This window comes from Colletotrichum siamense (genome assembly GCF_013390195.1).
Source record: "Colletotrichum siamense strain Cg363 chromosome Unknown KSG_Cg363_contig01, whole genome shotgun sequence".
NCBI classification, from domain to species: Eukaryota; Fungi; Ascomycota; class Sordariomycetes; order Glomerellales; family Glomerellaceae; genus Colletotrichum; species Colletotrichum siamense.
In genome coordinates, this window is record NW_023501014.1 from 7,789,710 (window position 1) to 7,805,121 (window position 15,412).

General features: G+C 56.0%; 4 protein-coding genes across 4 annotated transcripts; 2 read left to right on the forward strand and 2 right to left on the reverse strand.

Moving 5' to 3' along the window:
• Nucleotides 1-263: 263 nt before the first annotated feature.
• Nucleotides 264-1,214, forward strand: CGCS363_v001966 (Very-long-chain 3-oxooacyl-coA reductase; the record flags this gene model as incomplete). Its single annotated transcript, XM_036633815.1, has 1 exon — nt 264-1,214. The coding sequence occupies one exon, from the start codon at nt 264-266 to the stop codon at nt 1,212-1,214; it is 951 nt and encodes a 316-aa protein (XP_036502796.1).
• A 2,694-nt stretch (nt 1,215-3,908) lies between these two features.
• CGCS363_v001967 (O-glycoside alpha-1,2-mannosyltransferase-like protein 4) lies at nt 3,909-5,633 on the forward strand (the record flags this gene model as incomplete). Its single annotated transcript, XM_036633816.1, has 5 exons — nt 3,909-4,198; nt 4,254-4,652; nt 4,706-4,792; nt 4,841-5,243; nt 5,292-5,633. 5 exons carry the CDS (start codon nt 3,909-3,911, stop codon nt 5,631-5,633), a joined length of 1,521 nt encoding a protein of 506 aa, XP_036502797.1.
• Nucleotides 5,634-6,789: 1,156 nt separating this feature from the next.
• CGCS363_v001968 (putative dihydroxy-acid dehydratase) lies at nt 6,790-9,023 on the reverse strand (the record flags this gene model as incomplete). The annotated part of the gene is made up of 5 exons (XM_036633817.1): nt 6,790-8,261; nt 8,327-8,434; nt 8,492-8,499; nt 8,551-8,648; nt 8,808-9,023. 5 exons carry the CDS (start codon nt 9,021-9,023, stop codon nt 6,790-6,792), a joined length of 1,902 nt encoding a protein of 633 aa, XP_036502804.1.
• Nucleotides 9,024-12,836: 3,813 nt separating this feature from the next.
• Nucleotides 12,837-13,959, reverse strand: CGCS363_v001969 (uncharacterized protein; the record flags this gene model as incomplete). The annotated part of the gene is made up of 2 exons (XM_036633818.1): nt 12,837-13,685; nt 13,819-13,959. 2 exons carry the CDS (start codon nt 13,957-13,959, stop codon nt 12,837-12,839), a joined length of 990 nt encoding a protein of 329 aa, XP_036502805.1.
• Between the last annotated feature and the right edge of the window lie 1,453 nt (nt 13,960-15,412).

Sequence of the window (15,412 nt, forward strand, 5' to 3'; positions counted from 1 at the left end):
CGGTCTCGTACCCTCGGATGGCCACATTCCCTCCGCAAAGCATGAAGCTGGAGTGTTTGGCCTGGTGTGGCCATCCCTGTTTCCCAGAGTCAATTCGACCGTTTGATTGAATTCATGACGTCTGCTTGACCCCTTCACATGTATGTTTTGTATTTTTCAAACATCTTAAAAGGTGGTGGATGGAAACATTTGGCTGTGGGGCCGAATTTCCTCCTCTGCTGTTCTCTCTATCTCTCCCCTTCGTGACACGATACGTCTTCAGTATGGACTCGCAGGAGTTTCTTCGGACAGTAGGACTATTTTCCCTCCTGATTGCAGTATACAACGTCGGTTGGTTTCTGGTTCCCTTCTTCAACAAGCCGAAGCTTGATCGCTACCTCAAGGCCGTCAATGGAAAGCCTGCGTGGGCGCTGGTGACGGGAGCCAGTGACGGCATTGGCAAAGGGCTTGCAAATGAGCTTGCGCACAGAGGCTTCAATGTTGTCTTGCACGGGCGTAACGATGTCAAGCTGGAAGAAGTGAGGCACAAACTTGCACTGAGACACCCGGAGCGGGAGTTTAGGATCATGGTCGGCGACGCGGGAGTGCTGGGAGCCGGATCCGAGTCGTGGGACTTGATGCTGGCGCCGCTTGAAAACCTCAACCTGAGGGTTCTCATCAACAATGTTGGCGGATGTGGTCAGATGCCAATGATGCGGCGGCTGGACGAATCGTCGATGGAAGACATCGCGGCCAACGTGCACATGAACGCGCTTTTCCCGACGATACTCAATGCTATCATGATCCCGCGGTTTTCGAGCAGTGCGGAGCCTGCGCTCATCATCAACGTGGGGTCGTTGGCCGATGGAGGCTGGCCTCTATTGTCCTTCTACTCTGGAAGCAAGTCATACGTCAACTCGATATCGGCGTCCATGGCACGAGAGTTGCGGATGGACGGCATCGACGTGGAGGTCATTGGGGTGCGGATTGGAGCGGTCGCAACGAAGACGGACCTCATGAGTCCCCGTTTATTCTGGCCATCGGTAGAGACCATCGCCAACGCCATTCTGGATCGGGTGGGATGCGGACGGTCGGTTTTGGTACCGTACTGGCCGCACCTGGTGCAGATACTGCTGGTGGATATGGTGCCGCTGGCATTGCGGAATCCGCTGTACAGCATGGTGTTCAACAGGATGAGATACGAGGAGAAGAGGATATTCTCCAAGGATCAATAACTGGACCGGATCACGGCAGAGGCATGGATGTTTAACTTTCGGCTGCAATGACGATCCAATCTGTAAGATATCGGGGATGCCTACCTTGGAAGGCTCACACGTGTACAGTCCCCCCTTCAAAAAGTGTGTAAGGTGTGCTATCTATATCAAAGTTATCCACAAAGTTGAAATCATGGTTATCTCAGTTTGCATGTCGCGTGCCGCGTGCCGATCTCGTTGTTGCTGCCCGCCGTGCCCGGTGCCGGTACCTTACCTCCGTACAAGTTCAACCAAGGTTTTTGGCGGTGGTGGGTAGGCTGTCTCCGTAGGTACCGCAGAGCAGCTGCCAGTAGGTAGGCGCAGCTGGACCCAGGTGAGACCAGCTGTTCCCGGTGTTGCTAAGTTGGGAAACTTGGGAGAGATGACGGGAGCGGGAGTGTTGCATGCGCTAAGAAGGATGGATGCTTGACGCTCGTGAGGCTGGCAGTCGCGATTGGCCAAGAAGGTGAACGAGTTCCATGCGAATGCCACGGTCGGGAGAGGATCGGATAAACACGAAATGTGTGGGCGACGATTGGACGGACGGGAGGTGGGAAGCGTGGCGCAGACAGGAGCGACAGAGCGGGAGACAAGGGCAGGAGGGCAGGAGGAGGACGAGAGGCAGGAAGCAGGAGGGACTCCGGGAGTGAGATTGGGAGCAGGAAGGAGCAATCTTGCCAATCCAATGCTGCAATGCCGGCTGATTGAATGCGCAATGCGCTGCATCGAAGCTGGTGCCGGAGTTCTGGACACGTCTGGAAGGACCCCGACGCCCAGCAGACGGGGCTTCCTTCCCGTACCTACCTTACGGATACCCCAGAACAACAGAACAGCAGACGGAAAGCAGAAAGTTGGCACCGAAATCCAGAATTCGACACCAGCACCAGCGCCTGCACCACCTGCAGCAACACAAGCAGCAAGTGTGAACCTGGCAGCAAGCGTGCAGCAAGCGTGAGAAAGGAGAAGCCCCACCTTTTGCTCCTTTCCGCGTGTCTTGGCGGGACGCTTCCTCCAATGACACATCGTGTCTGAGCCAACAGAGCTCCACTCGACGCCCCCTCGTCTCCACCATGCTTTCCCTCTCCCCGGTCTGGTTGGCTCCAGCTTGTTGCAGCAGTTCCGCGCAACCCACGTCCGCTGCCACTGCCACCACTTTTCCCAGTCGTGCTGCAGACGCGAACAGTCTGGACTTTCAGAGTGGAATCCCATCCCCTTGCACCCGACACGTCGGTGGGTTGGAACTTGGATGCCATGATGGAGACTGGGCACCTGGGCAAATCCCCTAACGTTAGGTAAGGTAAAGTCAGGTAATCGACGCAGAGGCCACTCACCCACCCGGGGCTGCCCCTAATCCCATCTGCTGTACAGATAGGTACCGAGTAGTGTACTTGCGCAGTAAACTGTGCTTGCTGTCCACATCAGAGTCAACCGCACTAGTGCCGTAGAAGTAGGTATCCGTAAACCTCCATCCAAAGTGCCTCGACTGGTCCGGGAACCAAGGTGGCCCTTCCATCCATCCCTTCCAGCGCATGAACAGTCCCCCAGAGTCCCCTATCTCGCTACCTCACCTACCTACCTTACCTCTCCCGTCCAAGGCGTTGCTGTATTCCTACCACTGTCTGCCCTTCCTGCTCCTCCGGCTCTTCGCCTGGACTCTCCCATCCGTGACATCTGTCAGCTTTTTTCTCCTCCCACACCCCCCGAAAAAAAAAAGTTGGCTCCCTTTTCCCTCCCGAGTCGTCGCCAACTAAACTCCAACTCCCTTCCCTTTCCCACGAACCCCTCCGATCTCGACCTTCTCCTCGACCTCGACCTTCGACCCCTCGAGCTCGAAGACAATCTTCCCGCGATCTGACGACGACTGCAGCGTTCGGCCGACTTGCCAGCGCAGACCCCTGACCTATGTCGCCTGCCGAGACCTCCCCCCGACGCAATTGACATTCGAGACTCGGTTCACCCCGTCAGATCTTCGGGCGGAGAGAGAGAGAGATAGATAGGCGCTGAAGGCCCTTTGACTTTCGGTCCCCTATCCACACCACCACCACCACCACTACCACACCACACATCCACCGAGACCACCTCTCCCACCAAAGGCGAAGCGTCACAAAGCACAAAGACGACCGAGACATTGCTCCCGTTGTCGCTGCCGCTACTGATACGACTGCCGCATCCTCTTCGCCCCCCAATCAGCCGCTACTGTGTCGCTGCTGCGCAAGAGGTACTCCGGCTCTCGACGCGTAAGGTGCTGCTCTGAAATCTGTTCAGCCCGCCTGTCGCACATCGACCGTCTTCGGTGCCACTCTTCGCCAACCTGAACACCACCTCCATCACCGACCTGCTCGAGGGAAATTTCGTCCCTGCCGCTCGTTCACGTCTACTTCGCAATTCGCATCGCCCGCCATTCAATTTTTTCCGCTGCTTCCCTTAGACACGGCTTTGCTCTTGTCCGCGGTTCGCGTGTTCGTCCACAATCATAATCACGGCCATCGCATTCGATTCGAAATCGCCGCCCCCTTATCCTGAGGTACCACCCTGTAATCGACGCCACGCCAAATCCCTCCACCCCATCCTTGGAGCCATCCCAACTCTCGTCCCGACATCCCTCCAGATATCATCTGCCTCTCGACTTGCCCTCTACCCCAGCAAATCACCCGTCGGCGACGATACGTCTGAGCCATGGATCTCTTTAGGCGAGCCGTAAAGGCCATCCCGTCGACATCGCCTCAACTGCCCACCGCCGACGAGAAGCCCACCACGAAACATGCTCGCCAAAACAGGCTCACCTCGCGCCTCGCCTTCTTCAGAAGACCGCTGCGCCTGCGAGGCAACTCGAGCATTTCGGTGCCTCTAGGCGTCGTCATTCTCTTCCCTCTAATCGTCGTCATCCTTATCCTCGTCCTGTTCGTCAGACACCCCAGCTCTCCTGGCAGGATATTGATGCCCGCCGGCGCTCCTCCGGCCATCAGGTATGTCTTGACTCGCTGCAAAGCATTGATGAGAGCTAACGTTGGCGGCGCACAGGAAAATCAGTGAAGAGCACGACAAGGTCTTCGTCACCGGATGTCTCCAGCCCGATACGAGCAGACCCAAGGCCAATGGCGCTTTCGTCGTCCTGGCTCGCAACAAGGAGTTAGACGGTGTCATCCAGTCCATCAAGTCCATCGAGCGTCACTTCAACCGCTGGTACCACTACCCCTATGTTTTCCTCAACGACGGCGACTTCAACGAGACCTTCAAGGAGGTCGTCACCAACTACACCTCGGCTCCTGTCGAATTTGGCAAGGTCGGCCCCGAGATGTGGGGTTACCCTGACTGGATTGACCACAAGGTCGCCAAGGAGGGTATCGCCAAGCAAGGCGACGCCGCTGTCATGTACGGTGGCCTAGAGAGCTACCACGCCATGTGCCGTTTCTACTCTGGGTAAGCCGGCAACCCATTGTCTCGATTACGAATCATGACTGACCATATCAAAGATTCTTCTACAAGCACGAGCTCCTCCAGAAGTACGAGTGGTACTGGCGTCTGGAGCCCGAGATCAAGTACTTCTGCGACATCACCTAGTATGTGCCAAGCCTCACCAGTTGTCATGCCTTTGCTAACCAGAGCAGCGACCCTTTCTGGGCCATGATTGACGCCAACAAGACCTACGGCTTTACCATTGCTGTCAAGGAGCTCCGCGAGACGGTCCCCAACATCTTCCGATATGCCTCCGCCTACAAGCGCCTCAAGGGTCTCAAGTCCAAGGGCCTGTGGGAGATGTTCGTTGACCCCGTCCCCGAGAAGAAGGAGGAGCCGACCGATCAGACGCCCCTTCCCGAGGAGGTTCTGCGCAGCGACCCCAACCGCAACACGTTGCCCGAGATCGATCCTGAGGCCATGGAGGGCGAATCGTACAACATGTGCCATTTCTGGTCCAACTTTGAGATTGCCAGCTTGAAGTGGTTCCGCAGCAAGGAATACGAGGACTTTTTCGAGATGATGGACCGTAGCGGAGGTTTCTGGATGGAACGCGTAAGTCAATACTCGCATGATTGCCTGACCCAAGCTAACAAGTATCAGTGGGGTGACGCCCCCATCCACTCCTTGGCAGCCGGCGCACTTCTGTCTCCCAAGGACATCCACTACTTCCGAGACTTCGGCTACCGACACACGACCATCCAGCACTGCCCCGCCAACGCCCCGGCCCGACAGCTCCCCAGAGAACCCTACCTCGAGAAAACGACGCTCGACGACAAGAAGCGATTCGAGGAAGACGACTACTGGGAGCACTGGGACTCGGAGAAGGAGAACGGTGTTGGATGCCGCTGCAGATGCGACACTGACATTGTTGACGTCGAGGGCAAGGAGGGATCCTGCCTCGCGGAATGGGTTGATGTCGCCGGCGGATGGGCCAGCCCGTAATCCCAAACGACAAACCACATCACACACGATGTTACGAGTCACGGCCAGCGCATCCATATCCTGGCGCGAAATGTTGGGTGGAAACGAAAACCAAAAACGGGATTGTATATTGATGAAAGCGGAGACGCTTAGACTCCCTGGGTCTTTCCAGAGGATGTCTCATTAATGTTCTGCGTGCGGGGGGTGTAACGGCATTGCCAGTATCGGTCTTTGCTCACAAATTCTTTTTTGGAGTTATCAGGGTTCACAGTATTCCGGCCTTTGTCCATAATCAGTTTTGTTTTTACACTGCACGGGAACCTTGCGAAGCATGAAATAGAGAGGTGGAAAGCTACAGAAACGGCTTCGGCTCGGATTAGTTTCCGACGCCAGAGAGAATCATTTTGTTGTTTTTCGCTCGTCAAGTTCGCTTTCGATGGCCAGCGGGAGAGAGAGCAAGAGACGAGAGAAACGACTCCAATGGAGACTTGTTACGCGCGCGCAGGATACCAAGCTGGATGGGATGCAAACAACGAACATGGGATGTTTGGTTCTGGGAAGAGAGAGAGAGAAGACTTTCAATGTTAGAGTAGCATGTCGGGTCGGGAAGGCCCGGCGCAAATGGTATATATGTCGTGTCTACTGATCTCTTGTCTTTAAGTGCCGCCTGGTTTGTGTGGTGATGGGTTGAGCTAATCCGTGCAGGACATCGAGGAGGCATGCATCTTCCTCCCTTGGCACGTGAGACTCTATACTTTTATGCCACAGGTTCTTCACAGGACTTTGTCACTTTATATTCAGGATCAACTGGCTTGGGCCCGGTATGGTATGTCTCATTCTTTGGCGCTATAGTTCGTGGGGGCTGACTTGCTGGAATTATGTGGCAGCTAGGTATTTCTGGACCATATCTGACATTTACATGGGTATCAAAGTAGGGCGCCGCGCTGGGACGGGTATCGTGAGATATTTAGAAACGGCCATGCCCAGGGCCACCGCAGATGAATCCCGCAAACCATCATGGGTCCCACAATGTTGCCTCCTTCTCGGAGTCTAGGATGAAGGGACACCCTTGCCACATGCCCTCCTTGTCTCCCTCCTCAACGGCATTGTGGTGTATATCTTCATTCTATACCAAAATGTATCCACAAGTCTTACCCAACAGACAATATGGCACACATCACCACGAAGGATCCGCTTGATCTGTAACAGCACCGTGGCTCGCATCGCCCACTAGACGAGCATACTTGCCCAACGCGCCCCTCCGCACATGCGGCAGCGGCGCCTTCCACTCGGCTCTCCTCCTCGCGAACTCGGCCTCGTCCACGTCAATGGCGTCGATCCGGTTCGTCTCCGCGTTGATCGTCACCCTGTCGCCGTTCCTCACGAGGGCAATCGGCCCGCCGACGGCCGCCTCCGGCACGACGTGGCCCACGATGAACCCGTGCGACGCGCCGCTGTACCGCCCGTCCGTCACCAGCGCCACGTTGTCCAGACCGGCGCCCATGATGGCCGCGCTCGCGCGCAGCTGCTCCGGCATGCCCGGGCCGCCCTTGGGGCCCTCGTACCGCACGATCAGCACGAGGTTGCCGTCCTCGCGCTTGATGGAGCCCTCGGACAGCGCGACGTCGAGCTCGTGCTCCTTGTCGAAGACGCGCGCGGCGCCGGTGAAGGAGAGGCCCTCCTTGCCCGTGATCTTGGCGACGGCGCCGCCCGGGGCGAGATTGCCGCGCAGGATGCGCAGGTGGCCCGTCGCCTTGATCGGGTTTGACAGCGGGCGGATGATCTTCTGGTTCGGGTCGAGCGAGGGCCAGTCAGCGACGTTCTCGGCGAGTGTCTTGCCCGTTACGGTCATGATGGAGCCATCGATGAGGTTTGCGGCGACGAGCATCTTGAGGACGGAGGGGGTGCCGCCGACGCGGTAGAGATCCTCCATGTAGTACTTGCCCGACGGGGCCAGGTCCGCGATGAAGGGGATGCGGTTGCTGGTGCGGTCGATGTCGTCGAGCGTCAGGGGCACGTCAGCGGTGTTGGCCATGGCGAGGAAGTGCAGCACACCGTTGGTCGAGCCGCCGAGGATCATGGTCAGGACGAGGGCGTTTTCGAATGCGGCGCGGGACAGGAGGTCCCTGGGACGGATGTTCTTCTCCATGACGATCTTGATGGCCTCGGCGGCGCGCTCGCACTCGCGGGACTTTTCGGGGGAGAGAGCCGGGTAGGACGAGGAGCCCGGCAGCGAGAGGCCCATGGCCTCGATGGCGGTGGCCATGGTGTTGGCCGTGTACATGCCGCCGCAGGCGCCGGCGCCGGGGCAGGCGTGGCGCTCAATGTCCTCCATGACGTCGGTGGGCGTGCGGCCCTCGGCGCCGGGGTTGCACTTTGCGTGGAGGCGGTTGTAGGTGAGGGACCCGCGGGCCTCGTAGCAGGTGCTGATGTTGATGGGCTTCTCGAGGAGGTCGGAGTGGCCCTTCATGATTGTGCCGCCGTAGATCATGATGAAGGGGCGGTTGTGGCGAGCGGCGGCCATGATGGTGCCGGGCATGTTCTTGTCGCAGCCCGGGATGGAGATGTTTGCGTCGTGGTGCTGGGCCATTGTCACGGACTCGATGCTGTCGGCGATGATTTCGCGGGTCTGAAGGGAGTAGCGCATGCCTTGAGGAGGCTTTGGTTAGCTTGCGACATGAAAAGGATGTTTTGTTGGTAGAGAAGCATCTCACCTTCGCCGCCCATGGTGATGGCGTCTGACACGCCCACGGTGTTGAACTGCCAGCCGAGCATGCCCTGCTTCTCCACTGCTTTTTTCACGATCCTACCGAACTCGAGGACTTTGTTCCGTCAGCCATCATGCAGTGTTCGTGTCCTTGATGCACAGTGATGCTCACGATGTGTGCTGTATCGCGTGTTAGCTGGCATCATCACCACAGCTCAGGGAGTCACTTACTTGCAAGGGTTGCCCTCCCACCACACCGTCGCGATGCCGACATGCGGCGCATTCTTCATCATCTCCGGGTTCGGCACGCCGGCGCCGTACAGCATGGCCTGCAACCTTTGGTAAGCTTCTGGTTCTCTTCCCAGCTCTCGTCTGAGGCTGTCGCGTGTACCCCGCGGTCCCCGCGGTGCACCACCCCGCACTCCCACACACACCACACGACATCACCGGCCACCACCCCGCATTCCCCAACTCCCACAGAGCCCAACTCTGAAAAGAAGGTTCCTCCTTTTGGGTTGTTGTTGTAATGTGTCTTGACTTGCCTTTGCTCCCGGGAAGTCATGTTCACGCGTCAAGACGTGAGACCAGCGGTTCAACGGGCCTCCGGGGGGCAGTGTCTTGAACTGCAAGTAGTCGGCGCTGTCCTTGTAGCTGGTGTCGCTGTAGCCGCCGTCGTGGCCTTGGCCTGTTTGCTCGGCGCTCATTGTGATGGTAGCTTTGCTTTTCTGTTTCGTTTGTTTGTTCGTTCGAGGCTGAGGCGTTTCGAGCTGCGTCGTTGGTGAGGTGTTTCAGTCAGGTTGGTGTGTTGGTTTTACGTCGCGGGGGAAGAGAGAGTGAGGGAAAGATTGGACTGTGGCCTCGAAGTCGGCTGTGTATGTTTGCCGAGGTAGGGCGTCGTCTGTTGGTGTACGGAAGACGATGTCGTCAACGAGTCGTGGGGTATTATGAAGGAGGCATCTACTAGGTAGAATCGTGTGGGACGATGGTGAGGCGAACGGGGGGGCAGTGACTTTATTTGAACTCTGTTTCTCGCAGCAACAAGCAGCAGAGGAAAGAGAGGAGAGCTCTCCAAAGGCGGGGGAGAAGCACCCGACTTTCGCATCACAGGCTACGGCGGCGCTCTCCCTCCCCCACCAAAGCTCGGGGGGATAGATCCGCTCGGGAGAGATCCCCCCTTGGAAAACCTGGAGCTGCTGCTTATTGTGTGCATTTCTATTGGGAGAGCTGCCGACGCGCTCGAGGCCGGGTCCAGAGTCGTCGGGTGATCCCAGCTTTCATCGGAGGGGGGAGTCGGGGTGCTGTCCGCGGGCGGGAGTGGGGAGCAGCCAAAGTCAATTGATTTTTTTTTTGTTGGTCCATGAGTAGGAGAATTGGATTGGATGGAGGGGTAACGGGGCAGAGGGACACGGAAAAAGGAATTGGGAGACGGGAGATGAGTTGCGGAAATAGCACTGGCTATTCCGAAGTCGACGCTCGGATTCCAAGGCATCTGAAGTCAAGATGGCGTCGTCAACGCTTGAAGACGAGCAGCATTATTGCTTACGGCGTTCTCTCCGGCATATTATTGCCCGACTCCGCCATCGGCATCACAAAATCGTAGGTTCCTGATGTTGCTAGACCTGCATGTAGCTTAACGAGCTGGGAGTACGGACGGCGTAGTAGGTTGATTGGATGGTATTGAGCCGATGAGGAGGAGCCAGACAGCAAACAACTTTGCTTGCGGAACGTCCTGTCTTTCTTAGCTCCTTTTAGCGGCATCAGCTAGCCGCAAGAGTCTTCTGGACGTTGTGCTGTGCTGTTGTAAGCATCTGAAAGTAGATGCATACGTTTTTTTTGAATGGCGTCCAGTGTCGTCGTCCAGAAGTTGTGGGAGACGCAGACTTCTCCACAGAAGCAGCGTCCAATCACGGCAAAGGTATTTCATTTGTTGTGTTAGGTAGTTACAGCAGGTGGGGTCTTTCAAGCACCTAGTCGTTCTTTCTGGATTTGGAGACTTGGCAGAAGGGCATTTACTGCAACAGCCATTCGCAGCAACACTTGAACACATTCATAAGACTCATCCAGAGCGCTTGCTTGCTTGTAAGGCTGCTCGCTCGGGGAAGCGTGTTCATCCCGCCCGAGAGTACGCCGGGTTCCAGAGCCAGCCCGAGTGAGAGGCAACTCGGCGAACCCAGTGGCAGACTCGCATCGTGACTACATGTCTGGGCGGTCCGATCTTCGGTGTCGAACGCCGCGAGCCAGCTGCATCTCGACGGACTCTCCGCCTCTCCCGCTTCCCCGCATCCAAGCTTAGCTCAAAGATCTCAAGAGAGACCTCAGCCCGCGTCTGGGCGTTGCAGTATTGATGCATCCTCATTTCCGCCCCCCTCTCACTGCTGCACTCGTGTGTCTCGCGTGCGGCGCTTGTGCATATTCTCACGAGTTGCACTCACACATCCAAGAGCACTTTGCAAAGTAACGTAATTGACCATGGAAACTTTCCGTGACCTCTCCGTCCCAAGGTAGAGGAAACGCAGTCCGCGCCAAGACCTTGTCGTGTTGCGTAACAGAGGGTTGGGACACTGGTGAGCGGGCATCACCCTGACGAAAGCATCTAGCTAAACCAAGTCAAAGGGGCCAAGGATGGGATGACACTCTGTTTGACTCTTTTTGTTTGGATCGACGGCCGGACCATATCATGGCAGTGAGGTCATGCGGGCTGTCGGAAAAGTACCAATGGGGGACGGAGGGAGGGCAGTTCATCTGTCCATCTGCCAAAACAAATCAAAACCGTAAACTCGTTGCCGTCGTCCGAGCTATCCGTCCAACTCTCTTTTACCGCGAGCAAAATCCCACGTTTCGGAGTCCAGACGGATGGCGCAGCCCATTACGAAGCTTCCACCCTCTCGAGCTGTGCTTCCAGGGACAATGCTTGGCGGTTGACTGTTCCAACAAGGCCAAAACCATTTATGCTTCAAGACATTGGAGAAAAGAAGGTTTACGTGGTTGGGGGGTGTGGTGCCGTGTGGTGGTGAGCGGACACCTTGCGACGGGTTGTAACCGAGACTTGCGCATCAGGAGGCGAGGGATACGAAAAACCATGTATCCGTACGTACATGCCGCAGGCTTGAATCGCTTCATGGAGGTCCATCAGCCACATATACGTATCTTCATCCCGATTCTCAAAAGCATGTCACGCACACCCACCCACCTCTTGTTGATCGTTTCCCAAACTCACCGTGAACTTCACACACCAACAACATGTACGTAGTTTTTGTCTGGAATATAGTGTCCAAGCAGTATTTTCCCGTGGGAATATTTGCCGATGTAGCCGCATGCTCTCTCTTTCCCTCTCACTCATCAACCAAAAACCGTTTGATGTAGGGACGTTTTGATCTTTGAAGCAAGTCCTGGAACTTGATCAAAGCACCCACCCTCTCACTCCAAAAAGTCAACTATAGCACTGATCTCAAGCCGGCACCTAAAGATAGCACAGTATCTTGACACCCTCGAACAAATCGTCCAGTCTTTTTGATGTGTGGAAGGATTCAAGTGCCAAACGCCACGCTTAGACGACTTGCGACTGATCATCGTCATCTCACCGCCATGGCTCATGTTTTCTCTTCACTAGTTGTAGCATCATTGTAGCAAGGGGGATATGGGCGGACACAGAACACATGCACGCACGAGAGAGCAAAAGTTGTTTCTCAAAACTCTGATTCCTTCAATTCGCCGTTTTGAAAAAGTAAAAAAAATGAGAAAAAAACACAATCGTCGTCTGCATGATAGTTCCCTCTTGCGGAACCCCGGATGGGTTAACCGCTCTAGTGTACAAAAAAACGCAAGCCATACGGGCAATGGACGATGAAAGCCATGTTTGTATGCGAGGTGTGTGTGCGTGTGTGTGGATTTGTTTTGTCATCACTTCATTTCTGCAATGGGTGTCGGTAAAAAGATGCCTCCCCGAGAAGATGAAAAGAAGAAGTGTAAAATGCCTCCGCACTGTCGCCGTCGCCGCCAGCCGGCCCAACCGCTCAATTGCCGGCACCAAGATAACCCTCGCATGAGTCGAGTAGACTCTGATGATCCCTTGGGATAAGGGACATGTTGTTGAAAAAGAAAAAGAAATGCAGACTCTGTTCCCCAGCCCGCAGACCACCCCTCCTTTTCCTGCGCCGAATGTCAACCACCGTCCCCTGCAGCCTCCCAGTCGTGTGTGTTCGTGTGCGATGTGTGTGGTGAAATTCGAAATTGGCGCGACAAGCAACTTGACAACCGAAAAAGTGGAAAAGTGAAAAAGAGACCAAAAACGGACAACAGAAGAAGCGTCAGAAAATAGATCAGACTCCCGAAGGAGTCGGCCAGCAGAAGCGAAGAACAGGGCTGTGTGGCTCGATGCTGTTAAGTCTTCTTGTGCTCACATCAGGAAGAAGCAGAACCTCAAGCAAGAATCAGACACAAAAAGGTATGAAGTAATACACTGATAGAAGAGAATTCCTTGTCGGTGGAGTGCGGAAGGCCATGATGATGATGATTATCTAGGCTCCGACTCTCTCTTCCTCCATGCGCCTGACGAGCTCGCGCTCGCGGGGAGAGCGGGGGTTGGCGTCGATGCCGAGAATCGCAGAGATGCGAGTCTTGTCCTGGGGCTTGCCGTAGGTGTCACGGTCCATGTTATCCGGGCTGGAGGTCGGGGTGATGGGCGTGCTAGCCTGGTTGCAGCAAGAGCCGTTCTTCCAAGCGGACTCGAGGACGACGGGGTTGGCACCCGGGCCGTAGTCGTTGGCGACGGCGGCCCAAAAGGAGGCGCGGTGGGCAGTGTATACGTTTTGGAGGCGGTTCATATCAACGTGCTGGTGGTTGACGGGAGGTTGCTGAGGGGCTGGCAGCGTGCACTCCAGACGCAGCGGGGGCGTCATGGGGAGGCTGCTGGACATGGACTGGAAGGAGGCGGAGGGGAGGGCCGCGCTGTGAGGCTCCGGGAGGGGAGTGGGATATCCTCTCGAGGGAGAGGCGGTACGGGGCGGCAGGGTCATGCACACCGGCTTGGGGAGGATGGCGGGGAGACGCGGCGAGGCGCCGTGGCCCATGATGCTGGGCAGTTGCATGGGAGCAGGCGAGACAGGCGCGAAGCTGTGCGAGCTGCCCGGGGGAGAAACGGAGCGAGGAGTCGACTCTCGGATCGGGGAGGGCATCGTGGGCTGCATGACAGGGGAGTGGTTCGCGGAGGAACCAGACGAGACCGAAGTCGTGCGCTGCTTGCGGCGGTTGCTGCCGTGGCTAAGCTGGTGGTAGTGCAGGCGGCAAGCCAGCTCGGTCTTCTTCAAGTGAGCGGCAATGTGCTTGTAGGGCATCTTCTGGAGACGAGTCTGGAGGAGATAAACTTCCTGTTTCTCGTGTTAGAACAGTCATCAAACCACACATAATGCCGAGAAGGCGGGACGCTTGGGGCCACACAGCCACGTAAGGGGGTGGTGGTATACGTGTGTAAGCTCCCTTCCCCAGCTTGGTGTCACGTACCTCGTCCTCGCTCCATGCTCGGCCTCCTCCAGTCGAAGCCGCCTTGCGGTTCTTGGTAACGCCGTACTCGTGACGGTCCATGGCATCAGAGGTGGGAGTGTAGGTGGTGGTGTGGGGCGCGAGTTGCATCGTGGGAGACATTTTTCCTCGTAAAATCGTTTGACGGGCAATGAGTTCGATGGTAAGAAAGTGTGAAGCTCTGAAGGCTTGGTTGGTGTGTTGTTGGTTGGTTTCCCTTGGAAAGAATCTGTGGAAATCTTCGCGCGTCTTCGCGTCGTCCTGGAAGCTGGGTTTGTAAGAAAGGGGGGTGAGCAGAAGCTTGCTGCTATAGAGAATCGAAGTTTTAAATCGGGTGGTTTCGAAAATGGAGGTGATTCCCAGGCCGGAAGCTCGCAACAACGAAGTCGGCTTTCTGCAGATCCGTCAAGGAGAGGAAACGGATAAGCGTTTTGTTGGTTGAAGGGGTAAGGCGCTGTAAAAGGGAGACCCAAAGAAGTGAAGTCGTTCGTTTGAATAAACCGGATAGGTCAAGTATATTGACAAAAAAGGTGGTGTTCAAGAAGCGTAGTCAAATGAGTGTGTGCAGCCAAGCCAGTTGACAATGAAGGAAAGTAAAACCCTAGCTGCGGGAGAAGAAAAGAAGGACACGCAACTGCGCTTCAAGAAGACGAAAAAAAGGGATGTTGATGATGAACCCAAAGTAGGGAGAGAAAGTAAACAGGAAGAATGGAAAACGATCGAGACGGGGGGAGAGGGGAGGATAAAGTAATAATGCAGCCTCTCAGCCGTTGGTGGTGGTGGTGGTGGTCTGGTCTAGGTCTACTAGTCCCCGTCTGGTCTGGCAATTGGCTGGCAGGCAGAGAGAGGAACGAAAAAAAAAAAAAAAAAAAAGGGACAAGCATGTTGTCTACCGCAGTATGAGAGCTGCAAGGTACGAGGTACGAAGCCAGCAAGCAGGCCTGGCCTTACCCACACGCACACGCACGAAAAGAGAAGAGAGAGCGGGCGGGCATGGCAAACATTGCCTCATGATGTTCGGGCGCTGGCTGGTACATCCAGGGCAGGGGTCTAGCACACCGTCAAGTCTAGCCCTGTTGCAGATATTGAGCAGTGATGCCAGCAGACCCTGGAGAAGATGGGGTGGATGTGACAGAATTAGCAGAGCATAACGTTTGGTCTGATCCGCTGGCCTGCTGCCATCCCCATTCTTCCCTTTTTCCTTCCCTTCGAGGGCGACGAGGGGTGTTGGACTGGGAAGAGGGGGGGAGGAAGAGAATGAGAGACACCAGACACCAGACACGCCCAGCACGCTTGTGCAAGCCACACCCTGTCCGGGCCACACCCCTGTTCGAGGCAGGAAGAGGAGACGAGGAACCCAGACCCAGACCAAGACCGGCCATGGGTGCAAGATTATGGATCCGGTGAGAGACGAACGTGCGTCTCAAATTGGCGGCGGTGGTGATGGATTGAGAAGTGAGCAGCCACTCGACCGGCCAATACGTGGATGATTGCCCGCAACAAGATGTCGCCCTCCGGAGGCTCGGATACATACGGCCATTGGACCAGGTCTAGGACTTGAAGCATAGACCAAGTT